Source organism: Macaca thibetana, chromosome 20 (assembly GCF_024542745.1).
Source record: "Macaca thibetana thibetana isolate TM-01 chromosome 20, ASM2454274v1, whole genome shotgun sequence".
Classification (NCBI taxonomy): Eukaryota; Metazoa; Chordata; class Mammalia; order Primates; family Cercopithecidae; genus Macaca; species Macaca thibetana.
The window spans coordinates 16,719,226-16,743,300 of record NC_065597.1 but is presented as its reverse complement, the minus strand read 5'-3'; the positions used below and the strand labels follow the sequence as shown (position 1 = coordinate 16,743,300).

At 55.0% G+C, this 24,075-nt stretch overlaps 1 protein-coding gene across 3 annotated transcripts in view; it reads right to left on the bottom strand.

Annotated features, from left to right (window-relative positions):
• Positions 1-24,075, bottom strand: part of VAC14 (VAC14 component of PIKFYVE complex) — a 115,335-nt gene that overhangs the window by 55,709 nt on the left and 35,551 nt on the right. For all 3 annotated transcript variants that reach the window (XM_050772697.1, XM_050772698.1, XM_050772699.1), the window contains 3 exons: positions 20,488-20,632; positions 20,165-20,230; positions 1,720-1,876 (listed from right to left, as the gene is read on the bottom strand). In XM_050772697.1, coding sequence (XP_050628654.1) covers positions 1,720-1,876; positions 20,165-20,230; positions 20,488-20,632 — 368 coding nt within the window. The remainder of the gene's footprint in view (positions 1-1,719; positions 1,877-20,164; positions 20,231-20,487; positions 20,633-24,075) is intronic.

Sequence of the window (24,075 nt, the reverse complement as noted above, 5' to 3'; positions counted from 1 at the left end):
GGACACAGGATGGAGAATGGACTTGCTTGCTGAGGGATAGAGGGTGGGAGTCCCAGCAGGGGTCCCAGGGTCAGGATGTGGGAACCACTTCCCTTGGTGTTCTTTCCCTTGGTGTCAGTTCACGGCCACTGACTGCCTAGAACTGGACTCCTGGGCAAGGCCCCACATGGGCCTTCTATGACTTGACCTGGCATGTCCTGGGGCACAGGCAGGCCTGCGGGGCTCTGGTCACCCCTTGAACTTCTCAGGCACTGGGCCTTGTCTCAGCACCAAACAGGGCTGGGGCGCCTCCCACTGAGGCCAAGGAGGTACTCTCAAGCTGAGACCAGCACAGCTGGGCTGTGAGGGGAGGCTGAGGCTGCAAGGCCCCTAAACCTCTATGACGCATGAGGCTGCATCAAAGTGAGAGGTGAAGCCAGCTGGACTTCCTGGGTCGAGAGGGGACTTGGAGAACTTTTCGGTCTAGGTAGAGGACTGTAAACACACCAATCAGCGCTCTGTGTATAGCTAAAGGATTGTAAATGCACCAGTCAACACTCTGTAAAAACAAACCAATCAGCACTGTGTGTCTAGCTAAAGGACTGTAAATGCACCAATCAGCACTGTGTCTAGCTAAAGGATTGTAAATGCACCAATCAGCACTCTGTAAAAACACACCAATCAGCACTGTGTCTAGCCAAAGGATTGTAAACGCACCAATCAGCACTCTGTAAAAATGCACCAATCAGCCCTCTGTGTCTAGCTAAAGGATTGTAAATGCACCAATCAGCACTCTGTAAAATGGACCAATCAGTGCTCTGTAAAATGGACCAATCAGCAGGACATGGGCAGGGCCAAATAAGGGAATAAAAGCTGGCCGAGCCAGCAGCAGCAACCCTCTTGGGTCCCCTTCCAAACAAAGAAGCTTTGATCTTTCATTCTTCACAATAAATCTTGCTGCTGCTCACTCTTTGGGTCCACAACACCTTTAAGAGCTGTAACACTCACTGCGAAGGTCTGTAGCTTCATTCTTGAAGTCAGCGAGACCACGAACCCACGGGAAGGAGTAAATTCCAGACACAAAGGACAGAGACCCCCATGGAGACACCTGAGATTCACTGGGAACTTTCCTACCAACTGTGTCCCCAGGCATTTTCCAGGACTGCATCGCCAGAGGGAAGTGGCGTCTGCCAGGGCCCAGGGAGAAGAGTCCCTGTCATCTGGAAGGGACTGAGGGACGAGCGCTAGGGATGCTATAGCCACCTTTACTTCCAAGGACTGCCCAGAAACAGCCTGTGAGAATAATGCCGTCTCCTGCCTGTGCTGCCTGCCACTATTTTTAGTTTCTCAGAGAGAAAGGGAATGGCCACCTAGTATTCCACCTGTGAGACCCCAAGACCGAAGCCCCTGGATACCAGACTGGAGAGGTGTTGCCCAGGCAGAGAGACCAGCAGCCGACCCAGAAGGTTTTATGTTTAGTCAGTGGCTCAAAGGCATCAAAGGTGCAGGGAGATGTGAAGAAAGTCCTGTGAGGGTCTCTGGAGGCTGCTAGAGGACGAGAGCTGCCTGCCTCTGGGGGCTCTTGAGGTGGGAGATTGCCAGTAGCAACCCACAGACCCCTCACATCCTGGCCGAGCTCCAGAGCTCCTGAGCAACAACCCAAAGGACCGCCGTGGTCCAGCCCAAGACCGGCACTGGCACTAAGGCCCCTGAGGCTGGAACCTTCAGGAGAAGACTTACCGGAGGTGTTCAGTAGGCCGGCTCTGCCGGGGGTGGGCACCTGGAGCTCTGAGTGGCTGGCCCGGAGGTCAGGGCCATCGAGGGGCCCTGGGTCATCCGTCTGGCCTGCAGGGGAGGAAGCGATTTCTGCCAGCACCTCCAGGTCCTTCAGGATCACCTGGGGAGAGAAGCAGAGCGGCAGGGATGAGCTCTCCGCTGCAAGCTGTGCTGACCTGGGCAGAGGTGCGGTGGGTGGCACAGAGCCACCTGCAGAGGTGGGGAGGGGTCTGCAGATGACAGCAGGCTGGGAAGAGCCACTAAGGCCACAGCTGGGGCATGCTCAGAAAAGTGAAACAAAGGATCCAGATCGAAGGGAACACAGACTGCAGTGAATGGGGCCTCTGGGGGAAGGAAACTGGAATCCGAGGTTCAGTGAGTCAGCTTCCTCATGATCCCTCTCCTCTTGGGTCCCTTGAACAGGGTTCTGAGGGTCCCTGGGAGTCGCAGGACTCAGGAAGCAGGGTGTTGTCTGCACAGTGTGCATTTAAAGGCCCCCAGGCTGCACAAGACTCCCAAAGTGCCCTCCAGGCCATGTTCCACTGTGTCCACTGTGTGGAGCAGCCACGGCCCCACCCACCATCAGGCCACAGAACAGCTTCTTCTGCAGAGGTGACACCAGGCCACTGCAGACCCTAAAGGACCCTCCACATGTGGCATGCTACTCTGGTCTCCAAGGTAAAGGACTTCCTAATGTCCGGACACGTCAGGTGGTCCTCGGTGGCTCTAAAGTGTCCCTGCACAGATTTGGGTGGGGCAAGGCCCCAGCCTGACCACCTGCCTGCTGAGTTCTTCTGAGACAGAGGCAGAGGAGGGCGTGGGGCCAGCGCTGAGTGTGAGTGCAGGTCAGCGCTGTGTCACAATGTCCCCAGGGTTGCTCTACAGCCCCTGTATCCTTAGAAGCTGCCTCTCCTCGCACAGCACCCATCTTTGCCTGGCACCAAGAGCTGGCATGGTGGCAAAGTCCAGCCCACCACTCTGCTGCAATGGGCAGTAGGGAAAGGGGCGGGGGCCCTGTGTGTGTGTGTGTGTGTGTGTGTACCTGCCCCAGGGACTGCTGAGGCTTCCTGGCCACCTTCTGCTGGCTGTGCTTGTCCTGAAGGGAACTCCTCACACTGCAGGTGGTCGCCTGCTCTTTCTGCCCCTCACTCCTCTCTTGCTCTGGGCTAGGGACTGTGCCTGTCCCCCCAAAAGGTGTATCTCCGGACTGCCCTGTGCCCAGCAGATGCCCAACAAACATTAGTTGAATGGCTGGTTGCCTGCGTCTCTTCCTGGGCTATTCTGAGCCCAGGCCAAGAATAACCACAGCAAGTAGGGGCTTCAGCCCTAGACCAGGGGAAGTGGGTCAGAGCCTGATGGGCAGGGCCACATGGGCCAAGACTGGCCAGGTGGCTGGAATATGGGAATACAAGATAAGGTTAGCACTGTAGGGCTCCTACTGAGGGATTAAAATGTTCTGGAATTAGACTGGGGGGATGGTTGCAAAAAGCTTGTGAATATACGAAAAGCCAGTGAATTCTACGCTTCAAAAGGGCAAATTTTATCTCGAAAACAAACAAGATAAGGCCTACCCCCTTGAAAGCCGTTCCTGTCAATGCAAACACAGTGCCAGTGCCTCCCCCACACTGCCCAATTGTCACTTCTCCTCTTGGTTCCTCTAGGCCAGCCCTGGCACACCTGGCCGGGAACCCCTTTGCTTGCTCACCCATTCCCGCCCCTCAGTCTTCAAACAGCGTCACGTGTTGGCACGCAATCTCCCAGCCTCATCCAGGCAGGAGCTGGTGCTCACTCTCACAGACCCGCCTCCTACTGTCCAACTCTGTACTTCCCTTTGTCCCTCTCCCACTCATGGAGACTGGGATGTCTGTGGGCCCCTGAGCCCCTGCTCTGTGCCAGTGGCTGCGCTGGATTCTGGGGCTGTATAGGTGAGTCACAGCCACCCCTGCCCATGGCCTGGCACACAGAATGGAGAGCTGATAAATCCACGTGGCTGAGACACATGGCTGCCATACAGCCCAGTCATATGGCAGAAGCAAGGGGTGCTCCTGCACCCAGGCCAGGAGCCGGGGATCCCTGGGCGGGTCTCAGTCTAGAAGCAGGGAGGGCCAAGGCCTCTGCTCCCACTGAGGACAGAGCCTCCAGGGATTCTTTGCTTCAGCCACAGAAGAAAGACACAGGGCAGAAGCCAGGACGGGCAACTGGCACAGCAATATATGACGCCGCGGTCCTGCCCGATTCAGCCCCTGCACACCTGCCACGGCCGGATGTACAGAGGCCACGCACCCCAATGCTTGCTTGACTGTCCAAGCATGGCCAGGGAGGGGACTTGAGACCAGGAAATGGAGTTGGGGGGAGGGTGGGGGAATGACTCACCCAAAATTAAACAGCGAGCAAGAGTCAAGCCAACAGCTCCTCAGTTACCCAGAGCTGCCATAGGTATACGCCCACTCCTAGGCAGTTACCAAGAGAACCGCAAATGTCTGTGCACATCAAACTTGTATATAAACGCTCACGGCGGCATTTTTCCTAATAGCTAGAAAATGGAAATAACCCAAAGGCCCTGCAGTGGAGACACGAAGAGATGGAACGTGGCACATCCACACCAGGGAATATTATTTGCTAATAAAAAGAAATGAAGTACCTGCTACACGTGGATGAACCTTGAAAAAACCTGCTGAGAAGTCAGTCACGAAGTCCACACCCTGTATGACGACTCCATTAACAGGAGATCCACATAGACAGAGGGTGGATTTGTGGTTGCCAGGGGCTGTGGGGAGGGAGGCATGCGGAGTGACTCCTAATGGGTGCAGGGTATGTATAGGGCATCTTTCTGGGGTCATGAAAATGTTCTGGAATTAGTAGTGATGGTTGTATAATCTTGTCAAAATACTAATAGAGTCGTTTTTATGAATTTTATGGTATGTGAGTTGTACAAAAAAAAAGGGGGACAGGCCAGGCGCGGTGGCTCACGCTTGTAATCCCAGCACTTTGGGAGGCCGAGGTGGGAGGATCACGAAGTCAGGAGATCAAGACCATCCTGGCTAACACGGTGAAACCCCATCTCTACTAAAAATACAAAAAATTAGCCGTGTGTGGTGGTGGGCGCCTGTAGTCACAGCTACTCGGGAGGCTGAGGCAGGAGAATGGCATGAACCTGGGAGGCAGAGCTTGCAGTGAGCTGAGATCGCGCCACTGCACTCCAGCCTGGGCGACAGGGCAAGACTCCATCTTATTAAAAAAAAAAAAAAAAAAAGGGGGTGGGGGGACAAAACCCCAAATCAGCAACCTAATTCCTAACCCATCTGCTCTTGCTCTGCCCGCAGCCCGAGGTGGTAGGGTCTCACCCACTCCCTGGGGTCCCTCGCCTGATCCAGGGGAGAGGAGGAGCACGGGAAGGTGACCTGTGTCTCTTTACATCACTTCGCCCCCCGCCCCCATGCTGCCCATCCCACCCAGGTCTGTCTGTGCAAGGGGACAGAGGCACATGCCTCTGGGCAGCCAACACTGGTGGTCACGTGCAGCAAGGGAGCAAGTGAGGAGAAAAGTGTGAGCCAGCGGGGCGGCTGGGGCCAGGCCAGCCCTCGGCAAGATCCCTGTGCCATGCGGACAAACTGATTCATGCTGGGTATCCAGCAGCTACCTATTTCCCTGTTGGAAAGGAGGCCTGGCCTGTGCAAGGTTGTTTCCACCCCTTGAGTGGCTCCAGGGCCAGCAGAGCAGGCTGTCCTCGCTCCTGGCCACAATGAATGCCCTTACTTGTCACCAGTCTCACCTCACATGATACACACAAGGGATCTGAGACTTGGACAGTCACTTGCTCAAGGTAACAGTGAGTCCACCTCAAACCCAGCTCTGGTCCCCAAACCCGAGCCTGCTGATAACACTACACAGGGTGCCGTGGTCAGACAGTCCTGACATCCAATCCTGACCCTGGACCAGTTAACTTCAACCACACAACGCTCCCTTTCCAGACAGCTACTGAGCAGCTGCTGTGAGCTGGTCCTGTGCTGGCTATAAGAGACACAAGGCCAGACAGGCCAGGCTCTGCCTTCAGTGAGGTCACAGACTCCCGGAGGAGTCAGGGAGTGAGCATTTACTGATGATACAGGGCGGGTGCCAGGGTCCCTGTGATGATGCCTGAGGGGAGCCAGGAAGCTCTGGAAGTAGTTGAGCATGAGTTGGCCAAGGGAGTGAGAAGGGAGAGAAAGGCATTCGAGAATGGCATTCAAAGCATTCTCTTACCTAGCATAAGCTATTCATGGATGCAGAACCACGTGGCACATTCCAGGAAACTAGGCTTTGGGGCCAGCTCCAGAGTGGGGAATGGGGCCAGAGGTGAGGGTATGGCCAGAAATCAGGCCAAAGTGGTAGGCAGGGCCAGACCTTCAAGAGCTCATGACACAAGGCCAGGTGCAGTCGCTCACACCTGTAATCCCAGCACTTTGGGAGGCCGAGGCAAGCGGATCACTTGATGTCAGGAGTTCAAGACCAGCCTGGTGAACATGGCAAAACACTCTCTCTACTAAAAATACAAAAATTAGTTGGGTGTGGTGGTGCGAATCTGTAATCCTAGCAACTCAGGAGGCTGAGGCAGGAGAATTGCTTGAGCAGAGGCTGTAGTGAGCTGAGATCGCACTACTTCACTCCAGTCTGGGCGACAGAGTGAGACTCTGTCTCAAAAACAAAAACAAAAACAAAAAACCATAAACCAAAAAAGAGCTCATGACATAGACAAAGAAGTCTGAACTTCATTTTGCAGAGGATGGGAGCCTCGGTTTCCTCATATGCACAATTGAGATTGGACCTTGCCAGGCTGTTCTGAAGGTTATAAGAGATACTTGATGTGCAAAGCACGAAAAGCAGGCACACAAGAAAGGCTGGCTCACCACTTCCATTCCAAGATTTCAGGTCCCACAGCTGAGCTGTTCCCCGGCCCAGGCTTAGTGACTGAGCACGGACAGCAGTGCCCACAACAAGGGCTTCCGACCCCGCTTTCTCCCCTGCAGAGAATGTGCTTAGCCCACCTCAGTACTACTGCCTCCCACCCCACTGCAGAGCACAGCCAGCAAAGCCGCATATTTTACATTTTCAATTCTCTTATTTTAGAAAGTTTAACACCAAATGGCAAATGAATGCAAATTACACTTCAATTGCACAATTAAAGCCGGAAATGTTGTCTACAGGTTCCTTCAGTAATCCCAGCCACTCCTCCTGTGCTTACATATCATAGGATTTGTCTCTGGTCCCCAGAGGCTGGCAAAAAGCCCACAGCCCTGCCTGGGACGACACTGTGTGCGCTTGTGCACACAGACACACAGCACCCCTCCAGTCCCTTAAATAACGCAGGACCCCGAAACAGCATCCCCATCTTCCTTCAGCCTCCTAGAGGTGAGAAGGGGCCGCCCAGATGGAGGGCAAGGAATGGCTTGAGGTGGAGCCTGGGGTGTAGGGAGTCGGCTGATACCCGGCTTCTGTGTCCCTCCAGTCTGGCTGCTGCTTCGCTCCCAGTTGCTAGCAAACCTGACTCAGCCCAGGGTGTGACCTTGAGGCTCTGGAGCACCAATATTGATGCAGACCTTGGCCAGGACTCTTGTCTCTGCCTGGGGTGGAAGAGAGGCCCTGGTGAAAGGAAGGCCCTGGGAGGCAACCTCAAAAGGGGGTCTGGGACCCAGCAACAGAGAACGTGGGGAGCTGCCCTTCCAGCTGCACCTGGCTTTGAGCCTCTGTGCTGGGCCAGAGTTTTGGTGCTCTAGCCACCTGGAGACCCTACAATCCTTGGTGTACAGGTAGAAAGCTCCGGGAGAAGAAGGCGATCTCGGTGGCCTGGCTTACTGTGTGCCCCTCTCAAGCCTGGAGGAAAGGCCCCAGAGCTAAAGACCCGCTGCTAGGCCACTCCTGCTTCAGCCTCCAGGAAAACAGACCTAGTTCTCCTTCCAGTGAGCAGGCTGGCTGGGCCTGTAGTCCTGGCTCTGACGATGAGAAAAGGCTCAAAGAAAGCGGGAGGAAGCCACACCAATTAGTATGCGCTACACAGCTTTTTTGCAAAATGAATATAAAACACTTGTGCTTTCTTTTTGTGTGAGAGAAAGAAGGGAGGAAAGAGAGGGAGGGAGGGAGGTTACAAGAAAGCAATATTCTGCAGGAGCAGGAGCGCCTGCCGTTACCATGGTGACAGGCGGGGGTGGGGAAGGCCCATCAGCAGGCCCCTGGTTTCGGAGTGGAGTGAGCTGGCCATCGGTGGAGTGAAAGGGTCAGGGTTGGTGGCACCTGGGTGTGGGCAGCATCTCACAAAGCAGCTGTGGGCGGGGGCTCAGGCTGAGGGGAGACGGCTTCTTGCCTTCCACGGCGGTGACTTTGTACCAGCAAAGGGCATATTTCAATGTGGCAGGAGGGTGAGTATCTGGGTGGGGCCACCACAGGCTGTTGCCCCACTGCATTCTAGCAGGTGAAGCCTAGTCTCTCTGGGATGGTGGCTGCTCCCCTTCTTCTCTGGTTGGTCCGTCTGGGCACTCATTGTCCCACCACCTGGTCCCAGAGCAGCCCTGAGAGACCTCGGCATGGAAGGTTCCCAGCTCTCACTCTCCCCAGGGTGCTGCAGCGGCTCCTTTTACCATCCTGGGAACAGCTGGGAACTGGACACCAGCTTTGCAAAGTCAAGTGTCGAGGCTGGGAGGCCCGTTCTCACCTCCTACCAAGATTCCTGAACATAAAGTCCCAGGGCAAGGCACTCAGTCTGAAATGAATAAATACTTGCTGACCTCCAGCACTGGACAGGAAATGGAAGATGGATGGCTCGGAGCAGCTCCTGCCAAGGAGCATGGAAGGAGAGGCCGCCTACTTCACTCTACCCACTGATCCTTAAGAAACTTGGTCAAAGGTTCACACAGGCCACTGGTCGGCTGATGAGGCCCTAGGAGTCAAATGACTCAGCGTTCTAGCTCCTGAAGAGGGAAACCTTCTTGTGTTGACAGGAAATCCCCAAGCTGGGCCCTCTCCAGGCCTGGCCAGGAAGACGCTGCAAGAATGTTTCCGATGGACACACTTGGTACTGGTGGGGAGAGGTGAATTCAGGCTAAAGGCCTTGGAAGCTGAGGTCTGGCCAGTGCAGGCCACTGCCAAGGGTTATCTGATGCTCCTGCCTGGAGCGGTCAGGTCGCAGGGGCCTTGCCTGAGATCTGGGTCAGGTCCAGCTGCTACTTCTTGTGAAGGGGAGCTGATGTGAAGTACACAGGCCTTGAGGTCAGGCACTCCTGGAAAACCCTGGGGTCCTCTGCTTCACTCCAAGCAGGAGCCTGGCTCCATCGTTTGTGAGGGGTGCAGCCTGGCTGGCCAAGCCTCCTCAGTCCCTGACCACATAAGGAATGGCTCTTGCTGCCCTGGTTTAGGGGCATCGGCCAGAGAGCTCACCCTAGGAAGCCGGGCTGCTGTATCCAGGAAGGGTCCCCTGGGGGAGCCACGGGAAGGACAGTAGGGCTCCCACTGCTGAGAACATGGAAGAAGGCACTGGCACAAGCTGGCACCGGGGCCAGAGGCCTCCACCCTGGACACAGAGTAAACATGAGCTGCAGAAGGCAGCAATCAGGCCCTGGCCCCGGCGTGGGAAAGGGGCGGCATTCTGAGACACGCCCTAGTCTGCACGGGGTCACAGCAGCCCTGCCTTCTGCCATGAGGAAGGAAAGTGTTGCCTAAAAGAACGCTTAGATTTGGTGGTGGGAAAGCAGCACTACTTAGGCCTAGACCTATTTTATTTCCCATTGAGAAAACTATCCTGATAGAAAATGTTTTGTCTTGGTAATGCAAAAGCAACCTAAAAAAAAAAAAAATCATAAATCTCAGTTTGTGTTGCGTGACTTTGAACACAAGCCCTTGGGGATGAGGGCAGCGTTCTGTTTAAACATTCTGCCATCTAGCCGGGCACGGTGGCTCAAGCCTGTAATCCCAGCACTTTGGGAGGCTGAGACGGGCGGATCACAAGGTCAGGAGATCGAGACCATCCTGGCTAAAACGGTGAAACCCCGTCTCTACTAAAAAATACAAAAAACTAGCCGGGCGAGGTGGCGGGCGCCTGTGGTCCCAGCTACTCCGGAGGCTGAGGCAGGAGAATGGCGTAAACCCGGGAGGCGGAGCTTGCAGTGAGCTGAGATCCGGCCACTGCACTCCAGCCTGGGCGACAGAGCCAGACTCAGTCTCAAAAAAAAAAAAAAAAAAAAAAAACATTCTGCCACCTTCCCTTCAGTGCCCAGCACTGTGCCACATATGCCAGAGGCCAGTGCCTAACGCTGACTGTTAGGTTCCACTGATTAATAGTGACAGCACAGTGTGGGTCTGGCAGCTGAGAATACTCTAGTGGCCATCCGTCTTAGGGTAAAGGCGAAAAGAAAGGCCAGCCTCGGGTAAGATACCTTTGAGACCAGATCCCTGACCTCCATCTTCTCTCCCACCCATTCCAAGGTCTCCTCTCCTTCCAGCTGATTCCAGCCATTGCTCACTTGCATCATCCTGGGCCCTGACCCAGAGGCTGCATTCTCAGGGTTATAAATTTTCCCCATGAGCTAGGCAGGGAACGGGGTGGTGCCTGCTGCACTGAGGGCAGCACGAGAGTGGTGCCCACTCATACCCGCTATGGCTCTGTTACCAAGAGATGAACCCAGGGGCCACGGCAGCCAGGAGAAGGCTCCTGCCTCCCTCCAGGGACCCGCTTCTTTCTGGTTTACTTGCAAGCTACACACAGCCCCCAAGCTAAGGATGCAGGCTCTGCCCCATAGGCCTCGCTTCCAATCTGCTGTGGGAGGGCCCAAAGCAGCAGGGCAGGCCCCAGATGTGGGGCACGTCCAAGGAGATGAGCTCCTCATCCAGTCAACCTCCTATTTGTTCACATTGTCAGAGGATGTTTCTGAGCACCTACTGTGGGCTGAACAGACTGTCCTCACAGAGCTCCCAGCCAACGGGCCATGATGGAGAGGGATTAGGGCTAGGAGAAGGTCTGAGTGGATGGGGGGACATAAAGACACAGAGGGAACCTGGCCCAGCCTTGATGTGCAGGAGGAGGGTGTGTATGTGTGTGTATGTGCATGTGCACATTGTGTGTGTGTGTGTGTGAGAGAGAGAGAGAGACAGATGGACAGATAAACGAGGCTTCACGGAGCATATAAGTGAGATCTGGCCCAAGTTACTTAACTTCTCCAGTTTCCTCTTGGGGGAAATGGGGAAAACAAACCTTCACAGGGTTGTCTGATCATGAAGATGAACTAAGATCACTCACAGGGGGCCAAGCACAGGGTGTGGAACAGAGCAAGCCGGTGTGAAAAGGGTTGATCTCATTAGCAGTGGGGGGACGGTCCCAGTCCTCTACATCTCTGGGCTCACCTGGGCTCACCCAAGCTCCCACCCAGTCTGTGGTCCTTGTGACTTGCCAACAGGGAGGTGCCTGGGAAATCCAGCTGATTCAGCCTTGGAAGAAATTTTGGCCTCTGAGGACGCAGGAACGCTAAGTGGGCTGAAAACTGGGGGCCCTGGCTTGGCTGCCTCGCCTAGGGCTGCATAGAGAGGGCACCAGGGCTGAGAGCTGGGGGCATATGGCCTGCAGTCTCCAAGCAAGATCTCATGCTGGTCTGTATCTGTGCTCCCAACCAGAGACGTGCACCAAACCCACCAGGGAGCATGTGAAAAATACCAGCCCCTGGGCACCCAGGCTCTGCTTGAGGGATAACTGAGGAAGGCCGGAGTGAGGTCCAAGCAGCTGGAATTTAAAAGCTCCAGGGAATTCTGGTGACAGTCCTGGTTTACATGGTTCTGCTGTGTGTTTGAGCTGGGGCTGGACAGTGTACTCAGCCCTGCAGGCAAGTCGCCCTGCCGCTTGGCTCTAGGAGGTGTGAGCGAGAGCACCCATTCCTGCCTCAGGGAAAGGCTGGCTGGGCTGGCTCCCCTTTGTGGGGTTCCTCCTACCCCAGAGGCCCTGCTGCTGGGAGAGCAGCCTCCCTTTCCACCACACTTCTCAGCCCAACCTCTGCCTTCACCAGGAGCTAGGCAGCACCCTCCTGGTCCCCAATCCACTCACACCAGTTACTGTGCCCAGCTCTGAGTCCTCACTGGTCCATCTGTCCAGGGCAAGGAATGTGGAGAGGTAAATACTCAAACCCTCCTAGCACACAGCCCATCTTCCCTGGAAGGAGGCGGCGAGGCTGGCTGCACCTACTGTGGGTCCTCCTGTACTCTGGGGTGGCTGCTGTGGGCACTGAAACCACAAGGTGGGAAAATCTGGAAGAATGAGGGGTGGGCAGAGGCCCTCTCGGTGGGTATAGACCTGGGACTGTTACCTTGCTGTTCCCCTCTCTTCCCTAGCAACAACTTGCTGCCAAGCCTCATTTCAGAAGACCACAGTACTCCCTGAACTCCCAACGGTGGCTGCCAGTACCTCTGCTGGGCCTGGGGCCCAGGTGTCCCTGAGGAAGAAGGCCCAGGACCGTGACTACAGTCTAGCTGTTTTGCTGGCTGGTAGTGGCTCTTCTCCCTGGCCCATGACTCCCTCTTGCTTGCTCTCAGAAGCCCCCAAAAGAAGCTGCAGGGACAACCGTGGGGAAAGGTGACAGAGGGCAGTGTTCCCCGCCCTCGGCAGGGCCCGGGGAGGGTGCCTCAGGAAGAGGGTCCCTGGGCCATCAGTGCCCACCCAGCTCCTCTTTCCCAGCAGGCTGGGCTCTTGCAAGAGTAGTCAAGTTCTTTGGGTACCGACACGGTACCCCTCCGTTCTCTGGGCTGAGGTTGTATCTTACTGCGTGATCTGATTTTAAAGATATCTGTGGAACTGAGGTGGGGGTAGAGCGGTGTTTTTGTTTGTTTTGGGGAGTGGATGGAATGAAAACTGGAGGGAAGTGAACACTGAGGCAAGAATCTAAGGAGGAAAAACAAGTCCTGTTCTTAGGGAAGACTGTCCGCTTCTAAGCAGGCAGCATTAGTATTCCAGGCAGCGGAGTCAGGACCACACAGATTCAGGGCTGGAAGGGATCTCAAACCATCCAGTCCAACCCCAGCACTCTGGGAAGAAAACTGAGGTGAGGCAGTGTCGTGTGACCTGCCTGGTCCCGTGAAGAGCTGGGCAGCGTGGGGGCAGAGGCCGGCCCACCTGATCCACACCCAGGCGGCTTCCACACCACCCTGCAGCAGGCCTGGCCACTGGCCTCAGCTCTTCTGGGAGAAAATCAGCCACATGGAAGATGGAGAGGGCTTCTGGACTGAGCCCTGGAGGGGAGCTGGGGGCCACCGGGTCAGTGAGCAGCCAGGGACAGCCCATGGGGCCTGGGAAGGTACAGGAGAATGAGGTCAGAGTTAAATGCACAGAGGGAGAAGGTGCATCTAGAACTGAAGGCCAGCCAAGGACAAAACCCCATTGGGTCAGTGGAGGGCCTGGGCCTGGATAAGGCAGTGCCTCTACCCTGGGCTGGGTCCCTGCTCTGCAATGAGGTGACACCTTGTGTGGGGTTTTAGATGCTCCGGAATCAGACAGACTTGACTGTCAGTTCTGGCTGCTGACCGTGTACCCTTGGGCAAGTGATCCTCCTCACACCTCGGGATAACTGAGATCACTCCTGGACCGCCATGTGGATTAATTAAGACACAGATGCAACGCGCTCAGAGCGGGGCACAAACCCCCCAGACTTCAGCTGGTGCCCTCTCTTCCTCCCAGTTTCCTTCTACTGACACGAGGGGTTGACACATGACCCACCATGGTTCCTCAAGAAAGCCACAGTGGGGGTGGTGGAGGGGCCGTCACTGGCTCTCTAAGCTGCCCTCAAATGAAGGGGCCTCTTCAGTGGAAGCCCCATTTTGGGGTAGACACTGAGGACGGCAGTAGCAGGCCCTCCCTCTGGGGGACGGGAGAGAGCAAACCCAGCCACCTGGGAACCTAGGGGCACTCTGCTTCCTCCCACCATTCCTCACAGCACTGCTCTGGGGTTTGGGCCTTCCCCGAGGTGGGACCCCAGGCCAAAGTCCCTGTCAGCAAGAATTAAATCCCTTTGAAGCAGGCAGATGAGCTCTGGGACCCAGCTGGCCGACCCACCAGACCACAGTGACGAGGACTGCTTGGGAAGGATAAGGTAAGGGAGTACGTCTGTGGACCGGGTGGCATGAGGCTGGAGAAGGAAAGGGGCATGCTGGAGTGACACACAGGGCTGCTTCTGCCCTGAGGCAGGAAGCCAGGCAGCTTCACCCCAGCTCTGCCCTGCTCTGGGCTGGGCTGAGGCTGCAGGCAGGTGTGGCAGCTGCAGTGGCACTGCCAGCCCAAGCTGGGCCACTCCTCTGGGCTCCTAGGCGAGCCCCGACCTATTTCTCTTTCTGGCGACTCGGCCTGGCCCCAGTGAGCGCTCTCCTTTCAGATGTGAGAACCTCCTGAGTTTTTCCAATCCATTTCTCCTGGGACCTGCACCATGGAAACAAACGAACTCTCCCCTTCCTCCCCTAACAAAGCAAATCACACCTTAAAATACAGTCTAGGCATGGCGGGGGGTGCTTCCTAGCGCCTACCCCGCTGGTGAGGGGCTGAGAAGCCCGAGACCAAGGAGGGCTGGATAGGGCATCTGCCACCAGAGTGAGGAGCCCCTCAAGGTGCCCCAGTCCTCTCCCCTCAGAACTCAGCAGAGGCTGGGACATCGCTGTCCCCATGGTGTGTACCTTAAGAAACTTACAACAAAAGCCCCTTTCAGATGCCCTTACATCACTCCCTAGACCTTACCCTACCATCCTTTCCTCCTGAGTCACGGCCGTGCCACAGTGGGTGTGACGGGTGGCCCATGTTCTTCATGCAGTGAGTGGGTTCCCAAACTAGAAACGCTACCACTGCCATGAATACTGTCCTCAGAATCCTACTTTCCAAATTTTCCAGAAAGGTGGTCCTCGTTTCTTTTCTCTGCATCTACACCAGTCACAAAAGCCACAGACTCCCATCAGCAAGTTTTCTGTTACTCTAAAGCTACGGGAGGGGAAGAGAGGAGTTCCTCCTGGGTTAAGACTCTTCTCCAAAGTGTTAAGGACACCTGGCTCTGAGACGCTGGGAAGACTCTGGGGAGACTGTCTCTGCAGGCCCAACTGCAAAGAAAACAGTTCATGCTGGTGACTGAACCCTGCAGGGCATGCCTTCTGGATCTCAAAGGTTTTGCTTTTGTGGCTGTGGAGGCTCCGATGCAGGTCCTCTGCTGACGACGCCATTTCTCCTCCTCTCCCTGGACCCAGGGCGGCCAGCTGGAGCCCTTCCGCTGGCGAGTCAGGGAAGCGGCACTGTGAACTTGCTGACAATGGGGCTCTGATGAGTGCGGCTCGTGCTGAATGCAGCCTCGCTCCTGCTCTGGGCAGCCTCGGCCCAGGAGTGCTGGGGAGGCTGGAGAAGGGAGGACGGGAGGGGACAGAAATGTACAGGAGGCCAGTCCTGCGGCCCACTGTGTCCTCGTCTGCCTTTCTATGACCTCAAAATAGAACTCAAGTCCCTCAAACACCTCTGAGGTCCTCTGCCCTCTAGAGACGGGCAGGAAAACAGAGAGCAGCCTCTGTCCCGACTTTTGCCGCTGAAGTGGAGGCAGGGAGGACCTGCAGCGGGCGTGGAGCCCACTGCCCTGATCTCAATGTGCATCTCCAGGCCCTTTAGAGAAATGACCTCCTGCGTCGGAGGAGCTATTGCTTATCGCAGGTTTATGTGTGCTGGGTCCCGAGCTGAACATTTAACATTCATGATCTCATTTCATCCTTATAACAAACCTGGGAGCAAACTTCCATTATTATTTTCTGTTTATAAATAAGGAACCTAAAGCTGAGAGGCTAGGTTACCAACCATCAAGTGGCAGAGCCCGGGGTGGACTCCTAGACTTCCTGAACCCAAAGCCCGTGCTCTTAACCACCAGGCCTCAGTGTCACCTGGGCAGGGAAGGAAGAACCAGAGAGGGAAGTCGTTCAGAATCACATCGAAATTACAAAACACTGAGAGTATTCATCACAAGTGAATAAAACCTCCAAAAAAAGACTCTAAAGCGTTATTGAAGGACATTGAGATGGCTCACAGGACTGAGAAAGAGCCTGGCTCCTGGGTGGGGAAGTTCACCACAGCCAGACGCCAAGCTCCCCCAAACATACTTGTAACGACAGACAGGTCGTTACAATGCGCCGGGATCTGGGTGGAGGGGGTTACACTTTCTCTTTGAACACACCTATGAGGCAGGTGTAGACATCATTAGCCCCTTTTCACAGGCCCAGGGAGGGTAAACTCCTTGGCCAGCGTCCCTGGCAAGGAAGGTTTAGAGCTAGGATTCAAGCCGGGGTCATGGCCGCCTGTCTGGGACGTTCACATTCACTCAGAGGTGAATAGACATCCTTCCAGGTTTTTCTGGAGACTGTGATCACCCTGAGAGTTCTAAATGCAGGCAGGGAGGCAGCAGGGCCTAGGAGTTGTGGACTACCTGAGGTGCCACCATCGGGACCACGGAGAGGACCCCCTTCCCGTGGACACTCACAGGTGGGGGTATGGCCATCTGACAGGCAGAACTCACTCAGGAAGTATGGCGGCTGCCAGGCAGCCAACCACTGGCATCTTCTGGGCAGGGGAAGCAGCAGGCCCACCTCCCAAAGAGGGACCCGGCAGGCTGCAGTGAGCATGTACCCTGCATTCTACACTGTGGAAATCAGGGTCACATTTTCACTTAAAAAACAACTGGATCTCTAGCTATGGGAGGATTTCTACTCCAGTGCCAGGAATATTAATTAGACACCTGCAAATTCTTTTTGACAAAAGGGATTTTCAGATAACGTCTGCAAGGAGCAGGCGGTGCTGAGGAAACAGCCACTTATCTTGTATAATGGGAAGGCAGAAACAACTGAGGATGCCAGAGGGCGGAGACTAATGAGGTGTCACTCAGTGGAACTGAAGAACAATGGCAGACAAGACACCCCAGCGAGGCCATGCGCCTGTGGGACTGAGAGAGATGGTGGTGGCGGCAGAGCTGGGTCTCAGGCTCCGCCGGGCCAGCTCTTGCATCACGAACACCTGAGCACACTGTCCCCTGAGAGCAGTGGCTCTCAGCGAGAGGCAGGAGCATGCAGGTTTATCACAACCGTCCTGGGAGAGCCAGACATTTGCAACACAGATGACAAAGTGAATGTCCCAAATATACAAAGAGTTGCTACAGATCAATAAGAAAAGGGGACGAAGGATCTGGGGGCTGAAGGGGGAGCTTTTTCAAAGTACACTTACCGGCTGGGCATGGTGGCTCATGCCTGTAATCCCAGCACTTTGGGAAGCCGAGGCAGGCAGATCACTTGAGGTCATGAGTTTGAGACCAGCCTGGCCAACATGGTGAAAGCCTGTCTCTACTAAAAATGCAAAAAGTTAGCCAGGTGTGGTGGCACATGCCTGTAATCCCAGCTACTTGGGAGGCTGAGGCAGGAGGACTGCTTGAACCCAGGAGGTGGAGGTTGCAGTGAGCCGACATCACACCACTGCACTCCAGCCTGGGTGACAGAGTGAGATTCCATCTCAAAAAACAAAAACAAAAACAAAAACCATAAAAACAACAAAAAACACGTACACCTCTCCACACTCAAGAACTTCTGGAACAAGAGAAGAAGACCACAAAACCTTCCCCTGGTGAAATCATGAGGAAATGAGGAAGAAGATACAACCACACCCAAGCTTGCCTCCTGCTGCTGACAAGGGCTGGGAGCATGCTGGGCGAGACTTGGGCTTGATGAGGAAGCTGTTAAGGTCCCAGGCTTTGGTGTCAAACAGATCTGGCCCTGGGTTTCAGCTCCATCACCTCCTAGCTGGGTGCAGCGCAGGTCACGTGACCCCCCCAGGCCTTAGTTTTTTTGAACTGCAGAACGGAAGTAAGAGGACGCCCCCCAGAGAACCGCCGTGAGGGTTCTACAGACACAGGTAAAGGGTCTAGCATGGTTCCTCCCATGGTAATGACTTCCTACAATTAAGAATCTTCCACGACAATCTGGGCTGCGGGGCTGCCTAGCTGGATGTGAGAGCCTTCGCAGGGAGCATTGAGGTTAACGTCCATGAGTGAGGACTTCAGTAGGAGGGGACCTGCCTGTCTGGCTGTGTTCCTGCTTGACCAAACAGGCTTTCATAGTCTTGAATCCCAGGGAGCTCCAATTCGAGATCAGGGCTGTTTGGAAATGTTTGAAAAATCCCTAGAGGGTACTTTCTAGATATCCTAGAAAGGAAGTTTCAGGAGAAGATGGGCTTTGTCTTGTTCATGGCTGTATTCCCATTGCCAAGTACACAGCACACCCTCAGGCTCACCAAAGATTAAACAGGGGACACTTAGGAATGTGATTCTGGAAAGGAACCAGGATGGGGTAGAATCAGGACTCACCACTGATGATTAAGGTCCCCAAATCCCTCCTCTAGAGAGAAGGGGAAGCAGGGGCTCTTCAGCGCTGTTATGGTACCCCTCAACTGTCCCCCAGAGCGGCTTCCATGCCCTCCCCAGTGCAGGCCCACAAGACGTGCCCCAAAGCCCTGACAACATTTGGCACTTCAGCAAATCGAGTTTCCACAGCCGCAGCCTGAAGAGCGCTGTTTAATGGACTGCATCTCCGCCCGCTCCCTTTAAATGCACACGCACACAAAAACCAATTTCAAGCACAGAAAGCTGGATGGGATTAAACAACTCAATTTAAAGGACTGAAAACTCAGCTGCTTCCAGTGAAGTCCTGGGGAAGGAACCAATCAGCAAAGTCCTGCTCTTCCTTTTTGTATTGAAATGAGGGCTGTGACTGTGCAGTGAGTCACTCCCAACTTGCAGGCAGAACGGGGCCACGTCCACCTGGGCCTCGCACTGCAGGGGGTGGCGCAGGAAGAGAGGGGGTGTGTGTGTGTGTGTGCATGGGGGGGGGGGGGGGGGGTAGGCAAGAGAGGCCAAGGGCATACTCACAGACCATCTGTTTTGGATTTTTCTGGTAATACAGAAAACCTCAGAGGACCTAGAGGCTGATAACTGCCTGTCCATTTCTCTCTTCAGCCCAGGTTCAGGAAAGCAAATTCAGGCTGCAAGACAGCTGCCCGGGCCCCCCAAAAGCCTGGCACCAGCCTAGGGAAGACCGAGGAGCCTCACTCCATGGAGAATGGTGAGCAATAGCCCCCTTCCCAGTCCCCCCACCTAGCCTTGTCCGCTCTGCAGCGTGGGCCGGTCTGTTGATTCATGAGCTGGCTGCCTCATGGAGATACAGCTCTGCCCACAGCTCACAGTGCCTTGGAGCTTAGAAGAGGAAAGTGGGCTGATGCTCAGCTTGGACCGTCAGCATCTGAGATGCCACCTGTAGGGCTGGTATGGATGGAGGGATGGGATGCTGCCGTGCAATGGGCACGCACGACTGCAAATCCTGCCGCTTGGCTGGGAGGCAGGGGAACCCCGTAAAGGAACACCACACAATGGGCGTGGCTGAGAATGGTGTGCGGAAAGGTGTGTGTGGCTGGGGCAGACTCTCGCCCAGATGACAGGAAGACCCAGGTGCCCCCTCCACCTCCCAGGCCAGCCTCTGTACTACTCTAGCTTTCTCAGAGGGCTCACTCCTGCTGCCTGGGATCTGGGTCAGCCTTTCCCTCTGTACCAGCAGCTCTTGGTGGCCCCAAAAAGGCAAAGCTTAAGGGTCCAATTTCAAACTAGAGGTCATAATGGAGTCCAGCTGAAATGAGTAACACAACCAACACTGAGTGTGCAGCAGGAGCCTGGCCCAGTGCTAAGCATTTTACATGGATCATTTTCCTCTCACATCCCCCTCTGGTTACTGCCCTCACTGAACAGAGGAAAACTGACATGCTGAGATGCGGAGATACTAAGTGTCTTGCCTTTGGGCAGCCTGACCCCAAGCCAAGCTCCCTGCCTGCCCTCTGCTGCCTCCCTCACTGACGCCCTGCCCATGTGCTCCAGAAGGGTCTACAGATGAGTCCTCAGTCCTAAAGTGAGTTTTTTTTTTTTTTTTTTTTTTTTTTTGACAGGGTCTCACTCTGTCGCCAGGCGGGAGTGCGGTGGCACGATCTTGGCTCACTGCAACCTCTGCCTCCTGAGTTCAAGCAATTCTTCCACCTCAACCTCCTGAACACCTGGGAGTACAGGTGTGCACCACCATGCCTGGTTAATTTTTGTATTTTGAGTAGAGACAGGGTTTCACCATGTTGGCCAGGCTGATCTCGAACTCCTGGCCTCAAGTGATCCACCCGCCTTGGCCTCCCAGAGTGCTGGGATTACAGGTGTGAGCCACTGCGCCTGGCCCCAAAGTGTGTATTAAACACAGCTTTACCTCTAGGAAGGATGCACTGCACCAAAATAAGCATATCTCAGCTCTAAGAGCCCATCAGTCACTAACAAGGGGAGGCAGGGCAGCCGATGGTCCATAAGGACGGGTGGCGTTGGTGACCTACCTCATCCGATTCATCCGATAGCGTCTGCAGTAGAATGGGAAAGAGGCTGTCCGTGTGCCGGAACATCTGGAGAGCAGAGAAGCAGGGGTGCCTGTGAGCGCTCCCTTCACCCCAGGTCTGTGCTCGGTGCAGTGTCCCGCTGGTCTGCACAGACCACTTCCCTCCCCGACACAACGAGGGCTCCTTGCAGCACCTGTCACTTCTCTGCCAGCCAGGGTTTCCTTAGAAGTGCAATGACCAAAATGCTACTAACCATGGGCAGGCCCTGGAAAACCAAGGCGGACCCGGAAGAGGCCCCTGGCTTGGAGGGGCCCGGGGCTCACCTTCCGAGGAGTTTTGATGTAGAGGTGGTAGAGCCACTTGAGAACTGCAATCCTGGTCATCATCCCAATGGCCGTGTCACTGAGGTGGCAGTTCAGGACCTGCACGATCCCATCGAGGTGAAGGGTCACTGGGGCTCTTTCAGTGCTGTGGGTAAGACCGGGAGGGAGAGCAGAGGTGACGCCCACCATAGCCCTCTCCCACGGAGTCATGGCACCACCCTGGGCCTGCATATCCTGAACCACACACTGCTAACCACTGTCTGGGGGGTTCGGGGGTCAGGGATGACCCGATCCCACACATCCTTGCTGGTCTCCCACCAGCCCAGCTCGGCCCACCCTGGGCGTTTGAAGGGGGCTTCTCTCTCTCCCTTTCCAAAGGAGTTTGGAGGTTGCTGCTAGGTTGGAACCATGATAACCATGTTTAGGGGATGAGGACCGGTCTGCTGGGCTCCCACTCACTTTTCCTTTTCTTTCTCCAGCACCAGCCTGGCTTGTACAGGAGGAGAAACCCTCTCCGAGTCACTGAGCTGACCTGACCAGGCTCAGGGCATTAAGTTCAGACCCTTTCTTGAAAAAAACAAAACCACCAGATCCAGACTATATGAGGGAAGGTCCCGATAATAACTGTTGACTTCCACCAGGCCCTTCACCGGCCACCTGAAGGATGTTTCTCGAGTGAGGTCAGGGATCAAGGCTTGTCATTGTGCCTTGTCACTGTACCCTGCCCCAAGGCGTCTAAGAGAGACGCCTTGAGAGTTGAGACCAAAATGTGCTCCTTTGCATTGCGGAAGGGGTGACAGAGCCTCTGCCTATGAGAAACTGATACTGTTCAGGATGTACTTGTGTTCTGGTGGGCACAGGAAGCCCCCTGGCTTCTGTGGACTGAAGCCCTGCAGGTCCCCAAAGTCCTGCTAAGCAGCCTGCGGGACGGCGGGTGCTGCTGGGAGGCTATGAGTTGGTTTTCTGCCCAAAGCACTGCTCCCTGGCACAGGCTGGGTTTTCAAGGTGGGGGCAGCATGGGTAGAAAAACCTCAGGATGTCGGGGAGGGGCTCCCTTCCTACCAAGGCACTGCACTGTACTTCCCAAACGGTGCCGACAGGTGCAGGCCAGGGGATGCATTTCCTGAGGATCTGGGCCAGCAGATCAGTCCCGTGCTGGTATAAAATGGTCTCTTCTGTGGCATTTCTAGGCTGCTCAATTATTCATTTGCATCAGGAACTGATGGCTGTGCTTTCCTCACTCGCCTGCAGCCTCTCTGAAGCTCATTTGATGTGAATCCCTAAAGGGCACGATTCTGCGCTCTGTAATTGCTAAGAGGAATTGCTATTTAATATGGTTTGATGATCCCCATGGTGCACGTTTCAGGGGCAAGAGTGGGCACATCTATCCTCTGGTGGCTGGAAGTTCCTGGCGTCTTCCGAGGATACCGAAACATTTAAATCTTTGCTAGCCTAAGACAGACGGGGACAGTACTGCGCAGGTAGAGGAGTCTAGGGTGGTAAACACTGGCTCTGTCAATCTCTTAGTTTCTCTCAAGACCACTGTCCCGGAGAAATACAACGCCAGTCACAGATATAATTTTACATCTTCCAGTTTGCAATTAAAAAGGAGAAAGAAACAGGTGAAGTGAATTTCAATGCTATGTTTTAACTGACCCAGTGTATCTAAAACATTAGCATCTTAACATGTAATCAATATAACGGTCAATATAAATATTCCAACAAAACATATTCTCTTTTGTGTCCTAAGCCTTTGGGACCTGGTGTGCATTTCACGGTTATGGTGCACCTCGCTTCAGAGTAGCCACCAGGCACTCAGTAGCCATGTGGCTGCCGCAGAGGCCCACATAGCAGTCCACGCCAGGACTTTCTGAGTGTTTTCTTGTCATCTCTGGCAGTTTCCTAGCTACTCCCTTAGCTGATGGCCAGCATTTACTGTTTTATCTCCCAGTCCCTCTTTTTCCTGTCCTGGCTGGCCTCCCGCAGGGCTCCTTCCCTTGCGTTCTGTTCCATATACTTCTTGGGCCGGCAGAATCCCCGGGCTAGAGAAGCTCCTCTGGTCTCGTGTCCTGGTGGTGGAAGAGATGCCTCCCTATAGCCCAAGGCCGTATGCAAAGCAGGTGAACAGAAGCTACCCCCACCCCCAACCCGGTCTTTCCTGACCCTGAGAGCCCCAAAGTCTGTAGTGAGCCCCTTTTCAGCAGGAGCCACAGGGACCTGTAGGCTGCCAGGGTCCAGGGTGTCACAAGGACCCCAGCCTGGCCCATCACTGCGACAAGCTTAGCTGAAACAGCACCCCCTGGGAGGACGGCCTTGTTTTTCCTTGTTTCCCTGGGAGACCTGGGACTGCCCTGGAGCTGCTGGTGAGGAGGGCGGTGCCATGACCAGGTCCCCTGCTCCACCAGCACGGGACAGGATCAGTGGTGTGTCTGAGCCTCTGGGGGAATAATAGCTGTGATAACAATGGCAGCCATGACGGTTGTGAAAGAACGCTCTGCTGGGTGCTTTCCTACACAGCCTCATGTCACTCCTTAAAAAGCCTTATGACCTAAGGCTCGCCACTTCCATTCCAGAGAAGAGGGAACTGAAGCACACAGACGTGAAGTCACCTGCCCAAGGCTACACGGCCAGGGAGTGGTGGGGCCGCACTTTGGATCTGATCAGTCTGACTCCAGAATAATCTCATCTGCCACATGGCACAGCCTCCTGACCAGGGCAGCAGGCTCTGAGAGAGTCCCTGGTGGCATCGCCTCCACTGTCTCCTGGGAGGAGCAGCAGAACAGCAGCTCCTGTGTGGACCAGCCCCTCTGAGCCCAGGGGATACCTGGCAGCTCCAGGTGTCCGTGGAACATTAGTACACACTTTTCAGCTTATTTTCGAGTCAGAAGGGTAGACAGTGGCTCACACCTGAAATACCAGCACTTTGGGAGGCCGAGGCAGGAGGATGATTTGAGGTCATGAGTTTGAGACCAGCCTGGGCAACACAGCAAGACCCTGTCTCTATGAAAAATTTAAAAAATTATCTGGGTGTGGTGGCACACTCCTATGGTCCCAGCCACTCGGGAGGCTGAGGTGGGAGGATTACAAGATCCCAGCTGCTGCCAGCTCCCAGCTGTCAGCTCACCTATGTGAGCTATGACTGTGTCACTGTACTCCAGCCTGGATGACAGAGCAAGACCCTGTACCAAAAAGAAAAAAAAAAGAAAAAGAAGGGGAGACAGAGGAAAGCCTGGTGCTCCCCACCTGCGCAGGGCACACTCAGAATCCAAAAGAGCCAAGACGCCGGGCTGGATGGCCCCTCCGCAAGTCGAGCTCCGCGGCTCACAGTGGCCCGGAGATGCTGCTGGCCAGCCCATGGGGCCTGTCCTGCAAGTGGTGCTGTGTCAGGGCCAAAGAATGGCAGCATGTCACGGAACTGGTATGTGAACTGGCAGCATTTCGTGTATTAGCATTCTCTGACTTTCTCCACAGCAAACACCTGAACACAGTGAATCTGAAGGTATGGGGCATCTTCAGGCTGCTGCTGAGGCAGTCCCGCCGCACCCAGCCAGAACCTCATCACTGAAAGGGACCTCACGGTTCAGGTAA